The 24,240-nt window shown below is 41.0% G+C and overlaps 1 protein-coding gene across 1 annotated transcript in view; it reads right to left on the reverse strand.

Moving 5' to 3' along the window:
- SYNPO2L (synaptopodin 2 like) overlaps nt 1-24,240 on the reverse strand; it is a 69,485-nt gene that overhangs the window by 19,711 nt on the left and 25,534 nt on the right. The window contains exon 3 of the mRNA XM_026674255.2: nt 11,460-12,115. Within this exon, the coding sequence (XP_026530040.2) occupies nt 11,460-12,115 (656 nt within the window). The remainder of the gene's footprint in view (nt 1-11,459; nt 12,116-24,240) is intronic.

Consider the following 24,240-nt stretch of genomic DNA (forward strand, 5'->3'; position numbering starts at 1 on the left):
TCCAACTACATGACATCCAACCATGTTGCATGAATCCAATTAGTGTGATAAGTGTAGGATTTCTTCTCTTGTGATGCATTGGGTTGCTTCTGCACACAATAACAAACAAAGGTAAAAGAATTAGAGACAATTTGATTCCCACAACTCCATTCCACATTGCCAAAGTATGCTGTGACTGGAACATGCATAAACATATATTAAGAATGGAAGATGGCATCCTTTTGTCCTAAAGGGAGTGGGATGGCTTAGCCAGTTGTTTTAAACAGTTGGTTCTGAAATTTGGCAAAAAGACAGCCAACTGGCATTGTGCATGCAATCCCTGCCATCATTGGTTACCCTGGAAATCTGATTGGGAAAATGACACGTTAACATTGTTAGGAAGACAGCAGTAATATGGGGTCTGTCAAGAATGATTTTTTTGTCAATAGAAAAAAATACTTCTGCCTACTTTGTTATATGAATTGGAAGTGAAAGTTAAGCATCTCAAAAAATATGTAAAAGTTGAATGCCATGAGAATGAGAGACTTAAAAACTGTATAGTAAAACAATAGATATTGCAGAATGAATAGTGAACAGAAGGACCCTGGTAAAGTACAATACATTGGATGATTTGGTCATATAGAAAAATAATAATCTTGAATTGCAAAACAAATGTATGAAGGAAAAGTAATAGGCAAAGGAGAATATCAGGAAAGTCATGATTGGATGAATCTTCAAAAAGAAAAAGGTAAGAAGTTTCAAGAATAAAACATGTATGAATATGCACAGTGGAAATAATATAATTTGCAAAACAGAAAGGTATGGACAAGCATAATGAATGTTTCTGGTGTAAACTTGATTTTAATTATATTTTATTTTTGCTTATTTCCTGCCTTTAAATGTTTTTGCTCACTATTTCTTGCTTTTTTCTGTGCTTTGCATAATATTGCTTTTGCTTATCCAGAATAGTTTGCCTAAACATATATAACTCTCAAGGGATACTAGAAAAGTATTGAGCTATTAATAATGTGGCTTGACATCTTAGATACAACATCTGTGTATTGTTACACAGAGTCAAGACCCCAAGCACTCATATTTGACCTGATCCTGGCAATAATTTGAGATTATTTTTTACAACCTTCCATTAGGCTTCTGTGGGAAACACCCCCTCCTTCTAGAGAATGAAATGTTTTGAGGAATATTAAGAGGTAGAATATTATATTTATAATATTATATTATAAATATAATATATTTATTATATTACAGTAAAGCAGATGTCTGAAGTCTTTAGAGGTGTGCCCATTAAGAAAGACTGGACTAATCTGTTCACAAACAAAAAACCCTCAGCTCCAAATGTTGGGGTTAAAATTTGCATCCCTACCCCACAAATTCTAGGACCAGATTCACAGCATTTCATAACCCCCTGAAACATTTCAAACGCAAAACCCCAGAAACCTATAAAGATCCATCCACTCCTTCTGCCATTTGGTCAGCTGCTCCAGAACCAGATGCTGTTAGTGGTTCTGCTCATCAATAAAAGAATCCTTCTTTCCAATAAGCCTCCATTTTATTTCCAGTGTCTTTCTTCTATCTTGGAACTGAACCAGATGGATTTTTCCTCCTACACCTCCATCTACTTTATCCAGTGGATTCTTCATCTTTTACTTCCCTGAAGCTTGTCAAATACATTATTTTTTTCATACATTTGTTCATATAATGAGCTCAAAGTATGCAGGGTTTTGCTAGCTAATAATGATTACCATAACAGAAAAATCAACTTTTATTTAATGTCCTTATATCCTTAGTAACCATGTCCAAATCCAGAAGTGTTTATCTTCTTTCTTTCATTGTTTCTTAATAACCAGCTTTCAGAGTTATAAATTACCACTGGAAAGATCATTGCATTAACATTTTAACACTGACCATAGCTGATTATTTTCTCTGTCACTGCTTTTCTCCTAGCATTCAGATCCTCTCTAGTTCTACAGCATACTGTCTGTTTTTATCTACTTTGCAATCCAAAATCAGAAAACTTCGTACTACCTTCATTTCTTTGCCATCAGCTGTGCGTTCACTAAGTGGGCAAAATGGCATTCCCTTGGTCTTAATATTTAACATTTAACTGGATTTTAAAATGATCATTTTTACTTCCTTACTGAGTTCTATAAATCTTTCTAACTTGCAGCTGACAAAGTATATAGTCTAGGGACCATATGAATTCTAACCTCACTTCCATTCCTATTTTTACCAAAGTGGTTTCTTGTTCCTTGTAAATATTTCTCTAAAGAATAACCTATTGATTATTTATGCAAATAAATCTTTTATAGAGAAATGCCATAAACCTCAGTTGACTATTCCTAAGGAAAGGAATCCAGGCAGTGGTGTTAGTAGTGATGTGTGTTTTTGTACGTGATCTCAAGGACAGGAATGATAAATAAGCCTTTAAGAAAAGAAATGAAAGCATCAAAGTGAAAATACATCCGGAAGCACAAAAAATACTTGATGTAAGGATCAGCAGAGGAATCATGACCCACAGAATGTAAGATGGAAATAAGGTGTAGGATTTTTTTCTGTATAAAATGTAGCAAAGTAAAAGACAAGGACACTTTGTCCTTGTTTTCACTTTTCTTCCTTTTTACTAGGTCTGATATGTGCATGTGAATGATGAATGTGTATACTTGCAGAATAGGTCCTAAACAGATAGTTAGAAAACCATCAATCATGCTCCTGGCTTGTTAATGGGGCCTTTGCTGTCTGTCCTGAGACATTGCATAAAATAACCCTGGAATCTTTGGAACCTAAATACCACAGACAATACTGCTACCCTACAAAAAGATCTTGACTATGTATCAGAATGGTCAAACAAATGGCAACTTCAAATCTCAACAAATAAATGCTCTGTCTTACATATTGGCAAAAAAAATCAGAAAATAAAATACAAGCTGAATAGTCAAGATCTTGTTGATGACTCAAGCTCTGCAAAGGACCTTGGAATACTCACCTCTAATGATCTAAGTGCTAGAGCCCACTGCAACTACATAGCCAAAAAGGCATTAAGAGTTGTTAACCTAATCCTACGTAGCTTTTTCTCTGGTAATATCACACTACTAACTAGAGCATACAAAACATTTGCTAGACCAATACTCGAATACAGCTCATCAGTCTGGAACCCACATTACGTATCTGATATTAGCACAATTGAGAAAGTCCAGAAATATTTCACAAGAAGAGTTCTCCACTCCTCTACTCGTTGTAGAATACCTTATGCCACCAGACTTGAAATTCTAGAACTAGAAAACCTTGAATTACGCCGTCTTCGGTTTGATTTAAGCATGGTATATAAAATCATACATTGCAATGTCCTACCTGTCAATGAATACTTCAGCTTCAACCATAACAACACAAGAGCACACGATAGATACAAACTCAAAGTTAACCGCACCAAACTTGATTGCAGGAAATACGACTTCAGCAATAGAGTGGTCAATGTCTGGAATACTCTACCTGTCTCTGTGGTTTCTTCCCCAAACCCCAAAAACTTTAACCTTAGACTGTCTGCTATTGACCTCACCCCTTTCCTAAGAGGTCTGTAGGGGCGATGCATAAAGCGCACCAACGTGCCTACCGTCCCTGTCCTATTGTTTCTTTTATATATTTTTTATTTTTCTTATATGTATCCATGTATTCATAACTATGTTTTTACTTATACCTATTATCTTGTAAGCAATTGGCAAATCAAATAAATAAAATCAAATAAATAAATAAAATAAATGGCAGATATAACCTAATGTCACACACACATTCAAAAGAATGGCACTGTGGTACTCTGTCCATCATATTGCCAATGTTTAAGGGCAGACCATGAATCTGAATAGTCATCCTATAGAAATCTCTCACAAGTAACAGGCAGGAATTCCTTCTCTATGTTCTTATTGTTAGGAAATACAGTATTTAGACAAAATTTTAATGTTATCTGTAATAGCCACATAATGCTACCCCACCAAAATCCTTTTGATTCAGACATTACCCCCATTTCCTGTAAATGGACTTCTTAAAAAAATAGATTAGAACATAAATAACTATATTAAGCTCTTTCAGACAACCTTTACTATTTTTAGTAAAGCAGTTAGCAAATATTTCAGTGTCCACTTTAACAATGCAGTATTCCAAATCTACATTCCTCTCTCGTCAATAAATTGGGGAGGGGGGAATTATGATGCTGTTCCTCACAATTGTATTAATGAATATTCCTTCTTGAGTTGCTAGAAAAATATGCTGGTGATTTGTATTCTTCTGACTGCCAACCTGTAATCTACCTCCCTTCCAAGGCTTGTGAGCTGTCCTGTCCTCAGAGCATTGCTAGAAGACAATATAAGGGCAGCAATCGAAAGATTCCCTTGACTTTGTTCTCCTGCCATCTAGTGTCAGCAAGCCAAAATAAAAACAACCATGACCCATCATTGTATTTAAAGTCTGGTGGGATAGGTTTGACAAGAGGTAGTGGGTGGGTGTAGTCTCTGCACTGATCTGCTGTCACTTAGGTCAGAAGATGGGCCTACTGGCCTTATTGGGAAACTGATAAATCTGTGTCCAAAACTAGTCCAGCTGAGAGATCCCTGGGTTGGAGAAGGAATGCGGGTTGAGCCAGAAGGGTTCTATTGACATCTCCCTCTACTTCCTGTCTGTTCTTCAGCCCAAATGACTTATCAGCTGGGCTAGTTTTGTTCAGCCTTGCACGGTTTTGCCTCTGAACTCTATTCTCTCCCTCTTCTTATTTAATGTCTTCATAAAGCCACTTGGTATGGTCGTCACCAACATGGAGTGTCATATTATCAATAAACTGTTGGTACCCAACCATACATATCTATCCTGGGTCAAATCAAGTAATGCCATCAAGGCTCTTTCCCATTGTCTGGGGAAAGTAGGAGGAATAGGAATCTAGATGGAGAAGAACAGACTTCAGTTCAACTCTAGAACCTCTGGATGAATTTTGAGGCCCAGTGGATTGGGAGAATTTCCATTTTAGTCCATTCCAGTCAGATTGAATTCACCAAATAGAGACCGTGTATAATCTGCAGGTCTTCTGAGTCTCGCAGCCTTTCCGGAGGTTCATTTTGTACACCAACTGCGCTCTACTCACAATCACTTGCCTAATTTTATTACTATAATGTGTTCTATATTGGGCTGCCCATAAAGAGCATTCAGGAGTTGTAGCTGTCCAGAATGGAGGAATGTAGACAGTTTGGAGCATTCCACAATACGTTCAGATAACACTATTGTTTTGCAAATTACCCAGACTTTCGGGAAACTTCTGGGCACAATTAAAGATGCTGGTCATGACCCATAAAGTTCTAAATGGTCTAGATAGGGTTATCTGTGACAACCCTGTGGTCACCTGTCACCAGCTGTTTTTGTTCACCCCATTAGAACTGACATCTTCTAGTGAGCAATGCAGATGTTGTGCCTTTTCTTCTACTTTATTTATTTTATTTGTCAATCGCTTACAAGATAAATAGGTATAAATATAAACATAGTTATGAATACATGAAATGGATACATATAAGAAAAATAAAAAGAATCAATAGGACAGGGACGGTAGGCACGATGGTGCGCTTATGCGCGCCCCCTACAGACCTCTTAGGAAAGGGGTGAAGTCAACAGTAGACAGTCTAAGGTTAAAGTTTTTGGGGTAGAAACCACAGTCAGGTAGAGTATTCCAGACATTGACCACTCTGTTGCTGAAGTCGTATTTCCTGCAATCAAGTTTGGTGCGGTTAACCTTGAGTTTGTATCTATTGTGTGCTCTTGTATTGTTGTGGTTGAAGCTGAAGTATTCATTGACAGGTAGAACATTGCAATGTATGATTTTATATACTATACTTAGATCGGACCGAAGGCAGCGTAGTCCTAGGTTTTCTAGGTCTAGAATTTCGAGCCTGGTGGCATAAGGTATTCTGCAACGAGTAGAGGAGTGGAGAACTCTTCTTGTGAAATATTTCTGGACTTTCTCAATTGTATCAGATATGTAATGTGGGTTCCAGACTGATGAGCTGTATTTGAGTATTGGACTAGCAAATGTTTTGTATGCTCTAGTTAGTAGTGTGATATTACCAGAGAAAAAGCTATGTAGGATTCTACAGTACCTTCTTCTGAGAGATACAGATGGCGCTGACCTTACTGGCTATCCGCGAGGTGCTAAATATTGCTTATTCCCTTAAGTATTTGTGGAAGATTTGGCAAGTTTTTCTAGTTGGTTTGTTTTTATGGCTGTTGTTGTTTACTGATTGTAAAATGGAATGTTCCTTTGGATCAGACCTCTGGCTTATTATCATTATCATTATCATTGCACTTATTTTTTATTCTGCTTGTTTTATTTTGTTTTACATTCCTGTTCACCATTCTGAGTCAAAGTAGTGAGATGAATAGACATAGAAATTGTTTATATAAATGAATGCTTAAGTCAAGACTAGGCTGAAGCTGCGATACCTAAAGATGATGACAACCACATAAGCAGGGTGAGAAAAGCCAGGAAAAATTCCCGCAGGAAAAGTAGTTAAGAAGGAACCAGGTCATTAAGGAAACAAAGAAAAAATGTCACCTGGATCAGCAAAAGAACTTGTCCATAGGAAACCCCTCCCCAAGTCCCATCACCAAAACAAAGCAAGGATTTTGGGGATAAAAGAGATCATCAAACTGGCCCTTCTCTGAATCATCTTTGGAGCCAGACTTGGCTTCCAATCTATAAAGTTTGCTCTTATTTTAAATTCATTGGGTCTCTGTGTCTTCTAAAGAACCAGTTGTGCCTCAATGTTCCCTTGAAAGTAATGTTGAGTGTGGCAGGTGTCCAGGGCTGTGAGCGTGTGAGTGAGTTAATATATAAGCCGAACCTAGAAGCATGTGCGTGTTAACACTTTGCTAGTTGGTTTATTTTTATGGCTATTGTTTTTTACCGATTGTAAAATGGAATGATCCATTTGATCAGACCTCTGGAATACAAATATTAGTAACTGTTCAAAGTTACAATGGCACTGAAAAAAGTGAGTTATGGCCGTTTTTCACACTTATAACCGTTGTAGCATCCCCATCGTCACATGATCAAAATTTAAATGCTTGGCAACTGGTTCATATTTATGATGGTTGCTGTGTCCCAGGGGGGGTCATGTGATCAGCTTCTGCTACCTCTGACAAGCAAAGTCAATGGGAAATCTAGATTCACTTCACAACCATGTCATTAACTTAACAAATGCAATGGTTCAAAATAGGGCAAAACTCAAGTGAATAAATGTTTCACTTAGCAGCATAAATTTTGGGCTCAATTATGTCGTAACTCAAGGACTACCTGTATATTATTATTATTGTACATATTTTTTATTCTGTTTGCTTGGTTTCTTTTTACATTCCTGTTCACCATTCTGAGTCATAGTAGTGAGATGGGTAAACATAGAAATTGTTTATATAAATAAATCTTAAGTAAATCAGAGTAAGCAACCTAGCACTATCTTTCTGCCCTAGTAATACCAACAGTAGAAAGCAAAGCCATGGAAAAACCTTTTTTGGCCGAAACAAATGAAAACCTGTAATATGCTATTTGGCACAGCACCAGCCTCAGCCAGTGAAAGGAACTTAGCAAATTCTAGCTCATCTATAAAGCCCTACATCATAGCACAGACTGGGTTGTTAAGTTCTGGTTGGGTGAGCAAAAACAGCTAGGGATTATCTATCAAAATTAATTGGGTTCCTTCTATTAAGCTCTATCATTAGAATATGTTCCATAAGAACAGTCAATGAGATTTCCAAGCCATGATGAACAAGTTGTGAAGAAAAGCCCATAGAGCAAATAAATGTAATTTGTTTGTACTCTCAAGTCAATCTTGACTCCCAGGAACTGCCTGGATTAGACCCTGCATTTTTGTTGGCAAAGTTCTCCGTCTAGAACAGGAGTCTGCAACCTGCGGCTCTAGAGCCACATGTGGCTCTTTTGACCCTCTACTGTGGCTCCCTATTGGCTGGCTCCTCCCCTCTCTCCCCATCACTCCTCGCCTGGCCTGAGAAGGTAAGGGTGATCATGGGGGATGGAGACTCGCTCCATATTCCAGAGCAGGAGGTGACTGAGTGGGAGTGAGTGACATTGAATTGTCCACGCCCACCCAGTCACACCAGTTGTTATATTATTGGCTCCTGGTGGTTTTTTTTCCTGTGGGGAACAGGTCCAAATGGCTCTTTGAGTGTTTAAGGTTGCAGACCCCTGTTCTAGGAGAATGTCTGGCCTACCAAAGGTTACCTTGGTACCTAAGGCAGGACTAGAACACAGGGTCTTTTGTTTATCACTTAGTGCCTTAAGCGCTACATTTTAAGGCTGAGTCTGAGGTCCAAAAATCCTTTTCTAGAAAGCCCCAAGAGGGGCATGGTAGCAATGAAACAGCCAATTGAGTGGGAGGAACTAAGGATCCTCAGCCCACCCAACTTTCAACTTCATCCCATTTCAAGAGGGAATTGAGATCTTCCCTTAGCAATTTGTCAGAGTCTAAATACTATTGATTAATTGCAATAGGAAGGAATTCTTTTTTTTTTAAGAAATGGGAGGTGTAAACATCTGTTCATTTATATCAGCACGCTTTAGGCATCACGAATTACTCCAAGGTCAAAGTCAATCTTTGGGCATTCTGCTTGGTTGGATAAGTTCCATCAATGAGCTCTGGGAGTTAGTTGGCTGCAAGTATTCAAAATTATTCAATAGCTGCAGAACAACTAGTTTGTCTTTGTTTTTCTTCTTATTATATAACATAGATAAGCAAAAGATTAATTTTAATGATTAATTCGTTCTTTAAGACTGAATTATACTAAAATTCTATGTATTTTGGATACCGTTTCCTTATTTCATTTTAATATTACAATGTCCTAAAATGTCAATTATCATTGATACTTATTGTTCTGTGCATGTGGTGAGTTTGTGTATTCTTAGCTTTAACACCAGTATCCATTGCAGGTTGGGCTGATAAATGCCGAAGAACAGTAAGATAATTCAATGACTTACATTCTTAGCTATCATCCTAGAATTATCAAGACCTTCAGAGAAATGAGTTTTAATCATCAATGCCCATGTTGTATTTCCTATTTGTTTGTGGAGGAGCACATTTAAGAAAATGTCTTATTTGGTTACTCAAATTATAGTGCAGTTAAGCAAAAATAATATAATCCTAGTCATCTGAATCAGCCTTTGTTCTGATATACAGAAACATTTATCGCTGCTTGTTGAAACATTGCCTCCAAAAAATTCACATTTTTGAATGATTTTACTAGATAATTACTAAATAATTTTATCGCTAGAATTATTTTAAAATACCTGCATTTCCCTACTCCTCCTTGTTTTTTATTCTCTGTCCTCCTCCTGTTTTTTATGATTTGAATAGTATGCAGGCTAACATGGAAAGCTCTACTTTCCCAACGTGCCGCCGCTGCCTGCCCTGGGCTTCCTCAACCCTGCCCTGTACCGGCTCCAGGAAGGAGGGAACAGCACTGCCCTCTACAACGTGAGTGCCCCGGGAGGGAGGGCAGCTTGGGAGGCTGATCCCTGGTGGGAGGGGCAGCCTGAGAATTTGTTGTCAGGCACGGCAACTACAAAGAGGGGTGGGCTTGGCTGAGTAGGATCCTGGATATTGGGCATGTGGTCAAAGCCCCCCTTCCTCTGCCTTCCTACCTGTCTGTCTGTCTTTCTGTCTGTCTGCCTGCCTACCTACCTACCTACCTACCTATCTATCCATACATACATCTATCAATCTTCCTACCTACCTACCAATATCCATCCATCCATCCATCCATCCATCCATCCATCCAAAAGGTCTGTCTTTCTATCTGTCTTCCTGCCTCCTTGCCTACCTCCTGCCTACCTACTTACCTACCTACCTATTGATCCATACATTCATCCAAATGGTCTGTCTGCCTGCCTGTCTGCCTACCTACCTACCCCTACCTCTCTCTCTCTTTCTCCATCCATCCATCCATGTTCGAAGTGCCAGCCCCACAGGCACATCAGGAAAGTAGAGCAAAGCCAGTAGAGAGGGAGGGAGGGAGAGGGAGAGAGAGAGAGAGAGAGAACTGATCAGATTGAAATGAGACCTAGTCAGACTGAGGCCCTTTTCCACATTGAAACCTCTTTGGCTTCTATTAAAGGTTTTGTGGACAAAACATAGTCAAGACTATCAGAAAGCTCTCATATTTTGTTGAGGCTTTAAACAGGATCCATTGGACCAGATCTCCACCCTAAAAAATTACTTTTCCCCAATGTATTACAGTGCCAATTCTGAAGAAGGCAAAACCAAAATGTACTGGTAAATTACAGGGAGAACACACACACGCTCCCTTCTAACCCTGTTGGAGCAGATGATTGGATTAGAATAGATATCTCATTATCTTTCTCCTCCCTCCCTTATTTCTTTTTCTTTCTGTCCCTTCCTTCCATCCCCCCCTCTTTCTTTGTCCCTTTTTCTTTCTTTCCCTTTTCTCTTTCTTTTCTTCCTTCTCTCTTTCCCTCTCTCTTTTCTCTCTCTCTCTTTCCCTCTCTCAGGCTCACCCCGTTGACTTGCACTGCTCCGCTTGGACTTGCTTGGGCAGGTCCCTCTGGTGCAGCGGGCTCAATGGGGTGGACATGCAGGGCCGGCACCTAAAACGTGACAGTGGCGGCACGTTTGAAAAGTAAAACAAAGCCAGAGGTTGGTAATTTTTGCTTTTGAATCACAAAAGCTTCTGGGCTGTGCACAAGAAGGGACACACATGTCAATGCAATTCAGCAACATAAAGAAATACAAATAAAACAAATCAATAAGAATTGGCAAAGCATCTCTGATTAGATTTTATTCACTACTAGAATCTAATCAGAGATGCTTTCCGATTCTAGTCCAATGACCTGCTCCAGCAGGGTTAGAAGGGAGTGTGTGTGTATGCGGGTGCATGGCTGTCAAAACTCCAAAAACAGGTCAAGTAGCTCTGGGGAGGGTAGTCATAAATTAGAACACTTGCTAAACAACTGGCCATTAAGTGAGGACCACTTGTATTTCGTTTGCCGGTCACCTGGCCATTCCCACCCAGTCACATGACCACCAAACCACACCTACCTGGTCACCTGACCACCAAGCCACACCCAGCCAGCAAGCCACACCAGTCAGCCACGTGACCAGCAAGCCACACCCACCCAGTCATATGCCCAGCAAGCCACACCCTCAAATTAGGCCATGCCCACAGAAATTTGAATCCCACCCCTGGGTGGGGGGCACCGAGGATGAGTTTGTAGCACCAAGGGGGCGGTGGACTGAAAAAGTTTGGGAACTGCTGTTCTAGACTATGCTAAAAAAGTCAAGGGGGGCACAAAGCAGCATTTTATGTGCAAATAGACATGCTTCCGGAAATAGAAACTCTATAACAGCTAAAATTAAATTTTTTAAAAGCATTAGTAGGGGAACAGAACAGCATTACAGACGACCTACTAGCTTGCTTTGCTTTCTCTGCATAGCTGGTAGTCAGATCTTCATCGACAGGGTGCTCCACAGGACCTATCATAGGGATCAAGTGCCGCTCTGCTCGAATTGTCCTAGTTGCATGTGGAAGGAGCATAGCTTCAGGGGGAGCCGCCGTCTCTTCAGATAAGGCTGGATGTAGGAAAACTTCACTCTCTGAGAAAGGTGGTGCATCAGTGTAGTTTTCTGCGTGAAATACAATCTCCCTCTTAGCCACTCCACCAAGCCCTTCTCCTTCTCCACGTTGTGCCAGCACTTCAGGTGTGCTGTCATAGCCACTCTGCTCGGAGACTTCATCCTGTGGCCCACCCGCTTTGTTATTTGGTCCCCCTGGGGGGGAACGGGGAGTCTTCTTGCGAGCTCTCCGGTGCTTTTCTTGGGTGATGTTATCAGCGTCACTGTCTGTCTCAGCGTAGTATGCTTCACTGTCTGGGGGAGAGGTCACGTTCTCCAAGAGCTGCTTCCGCTGGGACTGCTTAACTTCTGGGGCACTTTGGGGCTCTCCTGTTTCAAAACTCTGTCCCTGGGAGGCTTGGTTTAGTGGAGAAGCAAGTGAGGCAACTTGCGGTTGTTTAGGAGAAGGGGAGCGCAGTAATCTTGCCCCAGACAGGTCTCTGGTCGTTGCCCTGGAGCAATCAGAAAAGGAAGAGAATTTTAGTCAGTTATGTAGATTACAAGATCCACTTCTGAGCCATTACATTTTTTGTATCTGTTCATCCTACTGGCCCCTGGGATGACACTGTAAGGATTCCCTTTTTTGACATTCCACCTTTGATACTTCCCAGATACTGTGTTCTCTAGCTGCCCTCACTTCAAGGTCCTTTTTCCATGAATCCCTGGGCCCTCTGCTGTCCATCTTGATTAATTACTTGGATGAGAGGATGCAATGTGCTGGTCGAAGGTATCCTCCCATACACACAAGAGCTATATTCACCATCAAACCTATGAGATGCACACACACACATACACACACACCACACATGTAAACTGCTTAAAATGACCTTGTAATAATACATTCACAGCAAGCTAACCTGACCTGAATAGTGATGAGGGAAGGAACACTCAGGGCCTGTGGCACAGCAAACAAAAAAGTATGTATATACAGTATCTCTCAAAGATAGTGTGGCAGGCTAACCAGGCTAACCAGATAGGAAGGGATAAACAATAGAAACCACTCAGGTGGGTTTACTGTATCTAAAGCATTCCAGTGTCTTGCTGTAATGCTCACTGAATCAGAATCGAGCTGGAAGGGAGCTTGGAGGTCTTCTAATTCAATCCTTATACCCGTGATGGTGAACCTCTGGCATGCATGCCCGAAGGGGAACACGGAGCCATCTCTGCCACCATGCAAGCCATCGCCCCAGATTAGGTCTACTGTGCATGCGCGCATGCCTCCCGCCAGCCAGCTGATTGTTGGGTATCTGTTGTGCATGTGCAGGGGGGCGTGCGGGAGATGCATGCACATGCATAGAGGCGTGGGGGTGCATGCGCAGAGGCGCACGGCACATGGGGCGGGGGGCAGGCATGCATTGCATTATGGGTGCAGGTACGCATGTGTGCACACTTTTGGCACGCGGCAACTAAAAGGTTAGCGGTCACTGCCTTATAACATTTCAGACAGTCTCTTCTTAGAAATCTCCAGTGATGAAGCAACCACCACTTCTGAAGGCAAGGTCTTCCACTCGTTAATCGTTCTCATCGTTAGGAAATTTCTTCTTAATTCCAGGTTATTTCTCTCCTATATGTTGTTATCTTCAAAGTGTTTTAGTTGATTTATTAGGTGATATGTTTTAAAAAGGTACATAAAGAGCTAATTTTTTAGATAAAAGCAAGAAGATTCAGAAATATCTATACAGGTCTGACCAATGCAATGAAATGCATGGAATGCAGCTGAGATAAAGTTCTGCATCCAGATGGAAAATGTAAGGCTTATGTGTAGAATAGAATGGAATGGAATATGGAATATGGAATAGAATAGAATAGGAGCTGGAAGGGACCTTAGAGATCTTCTAGTCCAGCCCCCTGCTCAAGCAGAGACCCTATACCGTTTCAGACAAGTGACTGTCCAGTCTTTTCTTAAAAACCTTCTGTGGGGAAGCACCCTAAAGGCAAGCTATTCCACTGGTTAATTATCCTCACTGCTAGGAAGTTTCTCCTGAATTCCAGGTTGCTTCTCTCCATTGTTTCTTGTCCTGCCCCCTGGGGCTTTGGAGAATAATTTAACCCTCTCTTCTTCTTTGAGGCAGCCTCTCAAATACTGGGATACTGCTATCATATCGCCCCTAGCCCTTCTTTTCTCTATCCTGCAACTGTTCTTCATATGTTTTAGGCTCCAGGCCTTTGATCATCTTAGTTGCTCTTCTCTGCACTTGTTCCAAAGTCTCAACATCTTTTTTGTAGTATGGTGACCAAAATTGGTTGCACTATTTCAGGTGTGGCCTAAGGTTTTATAAAATGGTACTAATATTTCGCATGATTTTGATTCTATGCCTCTCTTTATACAACCCAGGATTATATTAGGTTTTTTGACTGTTGCTGCACACTGCTGGTTCATATTCAAATGATCATCCACTAGGACCCCAAGGTCAACCTCAGAGTTACTGTTTTTCAGCCAGACATTGCTTTATCTGTACTTATACCTTTAGTGTTTCCTGCCTAAATGTAAAACTTTGCTTTTATCCACATTAAAATTCATTTTGTTGGAAAGGGCTTATTGTTTAAGTATGTCAAGATCTTTTTGGATCCTGAGCTTGTCTTCTGGGGTGTTGACTATTCCTGCCAGCTTAGTGTTATCTGCAAATTCAATGAGTTCTCCTTCTACTCCCTCATCTAAGTCATTTATGAAGGTATTAAAGAGTATTGGACCTAAGGTGAAACCACTGTTTACTTACACAGAGATGTAGATTTAGTACCAATAAGGACTATTTGTTCAGTATGGTTTGTGAGCCAACTGCAAATCCATCTGGTGGGATTCCAAATATTCCACATTTTTCTAGCTCACCAAAAAGTAGGTTGTGGTCTACTTTGTAGAATACCTTACTGAAATCTTAGTATACTATGACTCAGCCTTCCATCCTTCCGAGGTCGGTAAAATGAAGACCCAGATTGTTGGGGGCAATATGTTGACTCTGTAAACTGCTTATGGCTGTAAAGCACTGTGAAGCGATATATAAGTCTAAGTGCTATTGCTAGTGCTATACTACGTCCACAGCATTTCTCTGTTCTACTAATTTGGTCATTTTTATCAAAGAATGAAATAAGGTTAGTTTGGCATGATCTGTTTTTAACAAACCTGTGCTGGCTACTAGTTATAACTTTATAACTTGTTCTACATATTCACAGATCTGTTTCTTGATTATCTTTTCCAGGATCTTCCCAGGTATTGATGTTAGGCTGATTGGTCTGTAGATTCCTGGGTCTTTTTTCCCTCTTTCTTGAAGTTGGGAACCACATCAGCCCTTTCCCATTTCTCAGGTGCTCCAGGATTTTTGAAAGATATGGTACAATGTTTCTGAGACAACAGGGGACTTATAGCATGGGGGACACTTGGTTCAGTGCTAATGCATAAGTGTCTTATTAAAACAATATCTATGACTTCAATAATTTATTATACAATACCTCATCAGGAATTCTTGTGCAATAAAAATGATAGCTGTATATCTGGTGTTCCAAGCTTCTTCCTTATAATCAATTGCTTTCTCCCTCTGACAACTTCCTTTCTATAGACTTGAACTAATGAGGCAAGCAGAAGGATGGCAATGGAAGAAGAATTTTGCCAAGTTAAACTGAATCCAGATTGGCATCAATTGGGCAATTCTAAATATATTTTGTGTTGATGATGACAACAATAATTTTTACCACCACAAAATTTTCTCAGTGTTATCCAATGGATCTGAAATATAGAAATGAACATGGAAGAATTCCTAAGTAGTAGAAAACTACTTGGAAGACTATGGAAATGGACTAGATCAGGGGTGTCAAACTCTTGTCATCATGGTGGTATCACGTGACGTATCAGGACTTTCCCCTCCTTCACTAAACTGGGTGGGGGTGGGGCCAGCACGTGACCCATCTGGCCCGTGGGCTGCGAATTTGACACCCCTGGACTAGATGCTCAGCTAACCATCTTTTAGAGCAGAGTGGAGACTAGACCTAATACTGGCAGTCCTCAACTCACAACCATAAATGAGACCAGAATTCCTGTTATTAAGCATGGCAGTTGTTAAATGAGTCATGCCCAATTTTATGACCTTTTTGCCATTGTTGCCAAGTGAACCACTTGCAGTTGTTAATAACACAGTTGTGAAGTGAATCCAATTTACCTCATTCACTTTTCGTGTTGGAAGACAGTTAGGAAGGTTACAAATGGTGATCCCATGAGTCTGGGACAGTTCAGCTATCAAAAATGCATGCCAAATGCCAAGCACCCAAATGTTGACCACGTGACTGTAGGGATGCTGAAACAGTTGTGAGAGTACTGGTTCTAACCAGTCACTTTTTCCAGTGCTTGGATGGTTCTAAATTGAGGATTACCTGTAGGTTGAAACTAACACTCTTTTTAAAATGAACTGGTAGAATGCCACCCCTGAATTGATTACTATGTACAAAGGAAGGAATTTTCCCTCCCTACTGTCCTGCCTGCTGTCCCCCTCCCCCCAGACTATTCTCTCCTGGGTGCCTGGCCCACCTGCCCTTCAAAGGAGGCTGGAGCTCTGTCCCTTTTTTCCCCTACTGAATTGGTAAAACACTAGAGGACGTTAAGTTTCCTGTGGGCCTGGTGAATGGTGGGCCTTTCCCCACTTTTTCTAAGTTCATCAATGGAGCTTTAATTTTTTTTATTTTTTTTATTTAATTTTTTCAATTTAGTTTCTTTCATAACCATGTTACATTGACAACAATTCTGCCAGTTTCTCTTCCAGCCCAAGTCATAGAAAGATGGGTAAAACTGGGCTTGCTTTTTTTTTTTTCCATTTTAACTTGTCCACCAGCAGATGCACCAGATGGGAAAATGTCAAAAGCAAGAGTGCACATATGAAAAGTCTATCCATGAAAATCTCAAATCCTCAAAGACTTCCCCAGAAAGGAAAGGGATTGTTGTTGGCTTTCCTGGCAGGGGAAAGGTGAAAAGGAAGCAGGGCAATCACTAATGGAGGAGCATGTGAAGCATAGTCCAGGCAAGAATGCCAGGCCTTCATTCCAAAGTGGAGGAAGGCTCTGAGGACTGGCTTCATTTTTACCTCAAATTTTCATGAGTGTGAAGAGTCCTCATCTTTCTCCTCCCCAAATGGGCCAGCATTTCCTCCAGATGGTTAATGGGGCAATACAATGGTAATTAGCCAGTGCCCTGCCTACCCCTCTCTAGAGCAATTAGAAAATAGCCTGGTGCCTTCACTTGTGGGAAAAAAGGGGAAACCCCAGGGAGTGGATGCCATGAGGGCAATGAAGTGGATGCAATTCTCACCAGTGGAAAACCTCAGATGGACAGGCAGTGCAACCAACTGACCCATTTCCCCCCTCAGGAGCAGTACTGGGTCTGATTAAATTCCAAGGTTAATCATCTCTATGCATAAAGATGGCAGAAAGCCTCACACATTGTGGAGTCATACAAATCCTGTGGTCTTGAATTGAAGAATCTTGTGGGGAAAATATAATAGAACACTTCAAAGAAGCCAGAAGAACATCAGACAGAAAAAGGTCAAAGCAGACCTCTCTCATTCCAGAGTGCAGGATAAGAAGCTTGGATTGTAGTGTTGAAAGGTGCCAAAATGCCTTTCTTTCGAGGATTCGATTTTCCCGCTGGGAGAGCTCCGGCGCAAGGATACGGACAACTGCTTGAAAGCTGGATCTTTTTATTTTTCAGGAAGGTGGAGAACAGCGAGAAGTCTGCATTCCTGGGCTAGCTACCTAATTATGGTAAGTCCCTGGTTTTTTATACCCTTTTCTCCCTTTGTAAGTTGATTTTGTGTGAGTGTTTGTATTGGTGCCTAATGTTTCAAACAATAATGTTTGAAATTATTTCAAACAATAATGTTTCAAACAATAATGTTTCAAACAAGACAACAATAATGATCTAATACATATCGATTTTACAGTAGACAACGTTGAAAAGCACTACGCAACCTAAAACCATCTCTATCTATTGGACCGGATGGAATATGTGCCTACTTCTTAAGAAAACTATCCGCTGCCATAGCCAAACCTCTAAGCATAATCTTTGAAAAATCTTTCAGAACCAGCTCCTTGCCCAACCTATGGTTACAAGCCACAGTCATTCCCATCTTCAAAAAGGGAGACCCAAGCCTAGTTGAAAATTACAGACCAATCTCCTTATGCTGCGTCACCTGTAAAGTCATGGAATCAATTATTAACCAATCCATCATCCTCCATTTAGAGACAAACAACCTACTCTCCAATAAACAATTTGGTTTCAGAAAAAAACTATCCTGTAATCTGCAACTCTTACACTGCAAAAACATATGGACGACACAACTCGACCAGGGCAAAGCAATAGACGCAATCTACATAGACTTCTGTAAAGCCTTTGATTCAGTGGTACACGACAAACTACTCCTAAAAATAAAATCTTATGGTATCTCTGGACAACTGAATAACTGGATAGAAGCATTCCTGTCAAACAGACAACAAATGGTCAAAATTGGGAACGCCCTATCAAATCCAGTACCTGTCAATAGTGGTGTTCCCCAAGGCAGTGTTCTAGGACCAACTCTCTTCATAATCTACATAAACGACCTTTGTGATCATATCAAGAGCAATTGCGTTCTCTTCGCTGATGATGTAAAGCTGTTCAATACCACAGACAATACTACTACCCTTCAAAAGATCTAGACTATGTATCTGAATGGTCTAACATATGGCAACTCCAAATCTCAACAAATAAATGCTCTGTCTTACATATTGGTAAAAAAATCAGAAAATAAAATACAAGCTGAATAGTCAAGATCTTGTTGATGACCCAAGCTCTGTAAAGGACCTTGGAATACTCACCTCTAATGATCTAAGTGCTAGAGCTCACTGCAACTACATAGCCAAAAAGGCATTAAGAGTTGTTAACCTAATCCTACGTTGCTTTTTCTCTGGTAATATCTCACTACTAACCAGAGCATACAAAACATTTGCTAGACCAATACTCGAATACAGTTCATCAGTCTGGAATCCTTATCACGTATGTGATATTAACACAATTGAGAAAGTCCAGAAGTATTTCACAAGAAGAGTTCTCCACTCTTCTACCCGTTATAGAATACCTTACGCCACCAGACTCGAAATTCTAAAACTAGAAAACCTCGAATTACGCCGTCTTCAGTCTGACTTAAGCATGGTATATAAAATCATACATTGCAATGTCCTACCTGTCAATGAATACTTCAGCTTTAACCATAACAACACAAGAGCACACAATAGATACAAACTCAAAGTAAACCGCACCAAACTTGATTGCAGGAAATACGACTTCAGCAATAGAGTGGTCAATGTCTGGAATACTCTACCCGACTCTGTAGTCTCTTCCCCAAACCCCAAAAACTTTAACCTTAGACTGTCTACTATTGACCTCACCCCTTTCCTAAGAGGTCTGTAGGGGGCGTGCATAAAGCGCACCAACGTGCCTACCGTCCCTGTCCTATTGTTTCTCTTATTCTTTTATTTTTCTTATATGTACCCATTTCATATATTCACAACTATGTATACACTTGTACTTATTATCTTGTAAACAATTGACAAATCAAATAAATAAATAAATAAATAAATAAATAAATCCTGTTTGAGTTTGTATTTATTCCCGCCGGAGGGCAAACTCCGCAGGGTGCGGAAGGCAAACTCCGCGGGGTGGCCAGATTGTATTATTGGTTTTCTGTAATCTCTTTTAGCTTTAAGATAGTTTTTCATATTTGTTCTGTGGCAATCTCCTGTCTGTCCCTTTTGTAATTTATATTTTGTGTCTTTTGTCTGTTTGTTTTGCTTATTTGGTATGTCCTGTGTTTGTAAGGGTTTTCTGAATTATCTTTTTGTTTCCTTTTTTCTATTTGTCTAGTTTTCTTAATTACTCAGGCTTTTGTCTATAGGGATTCTTTAATACTTTTTATTTGATTCCTTTTCCTATGTAAATTTGTTTTCTGGCTGGCCTGATGTTCCCCTTGGGCTTTTCCTGTTTTTTGTGACATTACTGCCTTCGTGAAATTCCCTTTCCACAGTAGAAAGGCAGATTCCAAATGATAGTTAGGAAAAGACTCCTGCTTGTTAGAGTTCAATTACTCAGAAAGACATTGGGAGCTCTTTAGCCTCTGTCTGGAATACTTTCATTTAGATTTTTGCCCTGTACTGGTGCTGTACTCAAAACCTATTAGGCCTTCAAATTCTATCATTTAGGAAAGCGTCTCTGTTGCTTTTCATTAGCTTCCATGCAGTATTGTACCTCCTTCCAGCATGGCTAATATTGCAGAACTGGTAACGTGCCATACCATGTTTTACAGACATCTGTAATGCTGCCATGGATCTTCCATGGGTCTTGTGTGTGTGTGTGTGTGGGGGGGACAGACAAAGAATGTGTGGCTAGAACAGAACTTGACTGAAATAGAATCTCTCTTCTCAGCTTAGCTGCTGGGAATCCCTGAGACTCTCCAGTTGTGCCAATTTTACATTAGCAGCTGCTGGCTTGAATGACATCACAGCTTGTCTCGCTCCTTATTTGTTTTTAATTCAATCACTTAAGCACCTGCATCCTCTGCAAGGATCCTTTTCCTGTGATTGCTAACTTTCTATAAGAACTTTTAGCTTGGACTTTATCAAATATTTTTTAAAAGTAACATTCAGGATATTTATAAGATTATGTTATATATCTTCATCTCAAAGTGTTTTAACGATTTGCTGAGAAAGAACACTGACAGGGATATACCGTACGAATTTGTAAGAACACACACACACATAACTCCAAAGGTTCTTACAGAGATCCTTCTTACTTCCATATTCTTACAGAGAGAGAGAGAGATAGTACATACACATATATATAGTACAAACACACACACACATATATAGTACACACACTATATATATGTGTGTGTGTGTATAGTATGTATGTATGTATATAAAATACATATGTAGGAAGTTAGCACCCACTCTTCTCCTAGAATGAAATATTCTAGGAAGTATTAAAAAGCCAGAATATTATATTTCCCTGGATGATAAATGGAGAAACATGGTTTTTTAGGCAGGAAGCAAACTCACTCTTAATAGCCCCCACCGTCCTCAATAGCCCACAGCATATGTCAACACTTAAGAGATAAAGAGATGGCTAGGTTTATTCATAAGCAAATGCCCTCACTCAAGATCCTTCAGGGCAAAGCCATTAAGCCATAATAGGAATTTCCCAAAGCCCCTTCATGACATCACCCAGCAGGATTCAACCAAGCTTGGCAATCAAGACAACTTACAAAGTTATAAGTTACCCCTGCACGGCCCCATGGGAATCTGACAACCAATCAGGATATATTTCTTGCCACAGGAAAACGAAGCAAGTTCAAAGCCCAACAGAGGGTATAAATAACACTCAATCTTTATTTATTTATTTTATTTTATTTGTCAAGCGATTATAAGATAACAGGTATAAGTATAAACATAGTTATAAATACATGAAATGGATACATATCAGAAAAATAAAAAGAATCAATAGGACAGGGACGGTAGGCACGTTGGTGCACTTATGCACGCCCCCTACAGACCTCTTAGGAAAGGGGTGAGGTCAACAGTAGACAGTCTAAGGTTAAAGTTTTTGGGGTTTGGGGAAGAAACCACAGAATCAGCTAGAGTATTCCAGACATTGACCACTCTGTTGCTGAAGTCATAGTTCCTGCAATCAAGTTTGGTGCGGTTTACCATGAGTTTGCATCTATTGTGTGCTCTTGTATTGTTATGGTTGAAGCTGAAGTATTCATTGACAGCTAGGACATTGCAATATATAATTTTATGTATTATACTTAGATCGGACCGAAGGCGGTGTAGTTCTAGGTTTTCTAGGTCTAGAATTTCAAGTCTGGTGGCATAAGGTATTCTGCAATGAGGAGTGGAGAACTCTTCTTGTGAAATATTTCTGGACTTTCTCAACTGTATTAATATCAAATATGTAATGAGGGTTCCAGACTGATGAGCTGTATTCGAGTATTGGTCTAGCAAATGTTTTGTATGCTCTAGTGTGTTATTACCTGAGAAAAAGCTACGCAAGATTAGGTTAACAATTCTTAATGCCTTTTTGGCTATATAGTTACAGTGGGCTCTAGCACTTAGATCATTAGAGATGAGTACTCCAAGGTCCTTGACAGAGTTTGGATCATCAGCAAGGTCTTGACTATTCAGCTTGTATTTTATTTTCTGATTTTTTTTGCCAATATGTAAGACAGAGCATTTATTAGTTGAGATTTGAAGTTGCCATTTGTTTGACCATTCGGATACATAGTCGAGGTCTTTTGAAGGGTAGCAGTATTGTCAGTGGTGTTGAACAGCTTTACATCATCAGTGAAGAGAATGCAGTTGCTCTTAATATGATCACAGAGGTCATTTATGTAGAGTATGAAGAGAATTGGTCCTAGAACACTGCCTTGGGGGACACCACTGTTGACAGTTACAGGATTTGATAGGCACATATTCCATCCGGTCCAATAGATAGAGATGGTTTTAGATTGCGTAGTGCTTTTTCAACATTGTGTTCTGTAAAATTGATATGTATTAGAACATTGTAGTTGTCTGTTGTTCAACTAGGAAATATTGGGCATGATCCATTGCTGTTTACAAATACTGAGCCAAAGAATGTGTTAAAGAGGTTGGCTTTAATGGTGTCATTGTTTCAGTCTTTACCATTAGGTCCTTTCAGGGGTGGACCTTGAGTCTTTTAGTTTGTTTTTTACAAAATTGTAGAAAGCGCGGGTGGAATTGGTGTATAGAAGGTTTTCCTCTTGTTTGATGTGATAATTGGTGCATTCAGTCTTTATCTGGTGGCATAAATTTTTGTATCGGTGTTTGAAGTTGGCAACGTGACCAGATTTGTTTTTCTGCCAGAGTGATCTCTTTTTGGATTGAAGCTTTCTTATTGTTATGGGTAATTTGAATTTTCTGGTTTTGGGAGTTGTTATTGGTACATATATTTTGATGACTCTTTTGACTTCAAGTAAAAATATGTTGTAATGGTCTTCAACTGTATTGCATCCAGTGAATAGAAGTTGCCAATCAAGAAATGAGAGATTGTTGTCTATAAGATCATAGTTGCCTTTTTTGAAGTTATAATTGGGGATCCCGTCATTATGATGATTTTTGTGTGGACATATGTTGAGACAAAAGTCAATCATGTTGTGGTCACTGTTGAAAAGGGTTCTTTAATTTGTATTCCATAAATTGAATTCAAACTATTGCAGAAGATGAGATCGAGGCAGATGTTAAGTCTAGTTTGACCATTCCATGTGGTCAGCTACCCAGAATCACACATGCCTGATAGTTCTACTTCACCATTAAACCATTCCAATCAGTTTCCAGTGTGTCTTTCTTCCCACTTGGAACTGAACCCAGATAGATATTTCTTCCAACACACACACAGTGAAACTTCCAACACACACAGTAAAACTCGAAAAATTAGAATATCATGCAAAAGTTCATTTATTTCAGTAATGCAACTTAAAAGGTGAACCTAATATATGAGATAGACATGCAAAGCAAGCTTTGCAACAGCGGCAGTGGCACCAGAGGCTCAGGCTCAGCGGCTCCTGGTTTTGCCCCACCCTTCCCGAGGCGACGCGGGACTGGGGCCGCAGCGGCGGCAGCAACTCCTGACAGCCCCAGCCGGAAACCTGAGCGGAGTCCGGGCGGAACTGCCTGTTGCTGCTGTGGGCGCCGTTGCGGGCGCCCGGCTGCCCAAGTAAAGAACAGGGCCGCGCCGGAGAAGCAGAGCAAAGCCGGACACCAACAGCCGCCTCCCTCGGCGCAGAAAGCCTCCCCCAACCAGCCGGCTGGTCTCCTCCTCCTCGGTCACACAGAACAAACAGGCAGAGAAGGAGGAGAGCAGCTGGCCAGCCGGGGGAGGCCTCCCGTGCTGCGAAAGAGGCAGCCAACTATCTCCGGCGCCGTCCTGCTCCACGCGCTGGCTGCTTGGACTTGCCCGGCCCGGCACTAGAACAGGGCGGTGCTGGATGTTGGAGAAGCCGAGCGGAGCCGAAGCGACCTCGGCTCGCGTTGTTTTCTGAGCCCGCGAGCCTAGAGCCAGGGCGCTTTCATTGCACGGCGGAGCTTCTTGTCTCGGGAAAAATCGGGCGTCGTTGCTGCCCCCTGAGGGGAGGGCGATTCTGGGATGCGCGATTGGAGGACTTCGTGGCTTTGGGTGGGAGCGAGGATGGACGGAGTCTGTGAAGTGGGGCTTGCCTGCCCTTGCTGGCTGCCTCTGCTTCCTTAGGGGCGGGGAAGGGGGCTCATCTGGACCAAGGGTGAGTCTCCCCCTCAGTTTCCCCTGAAGGATCTTCCCTCGCTTTTGCCTTCTCCCTACATCTCCGCTCAGGTGTCCGGCTGGGGCTGTCGGGAGTTGCTGCCGCCAGTGCGGCTCCGGTCCCAGCGTTGCCTTGGGAAGGGTGGGGCAAAACCAGGAGCCGCTGAGCCTGAGCCTCCGGTGCCGCTGCGCTGTTGCAAAGCGCTGCGCGGCTCTTCCTTTTTGCCTTTCCCTTCCCGAGGCAACGCGGGACCGGGGCCGCGCCAGCGGTAGCGA

Source organism: Notechis scutatus, chromosome 4 (assembly GCF_049901735.1).
Source record: "Notechis scutatus isolate UNSWTSFEM ecotype Mainland chromosome 4, rNotScu1.2, whole genome shotgun sequence".
Lineage (NCBI taxonomy): Eukaryota > Metazoa > Chordata > Lepidosauria > Squamata > Elapidae > Notechis > Notechis scutatus.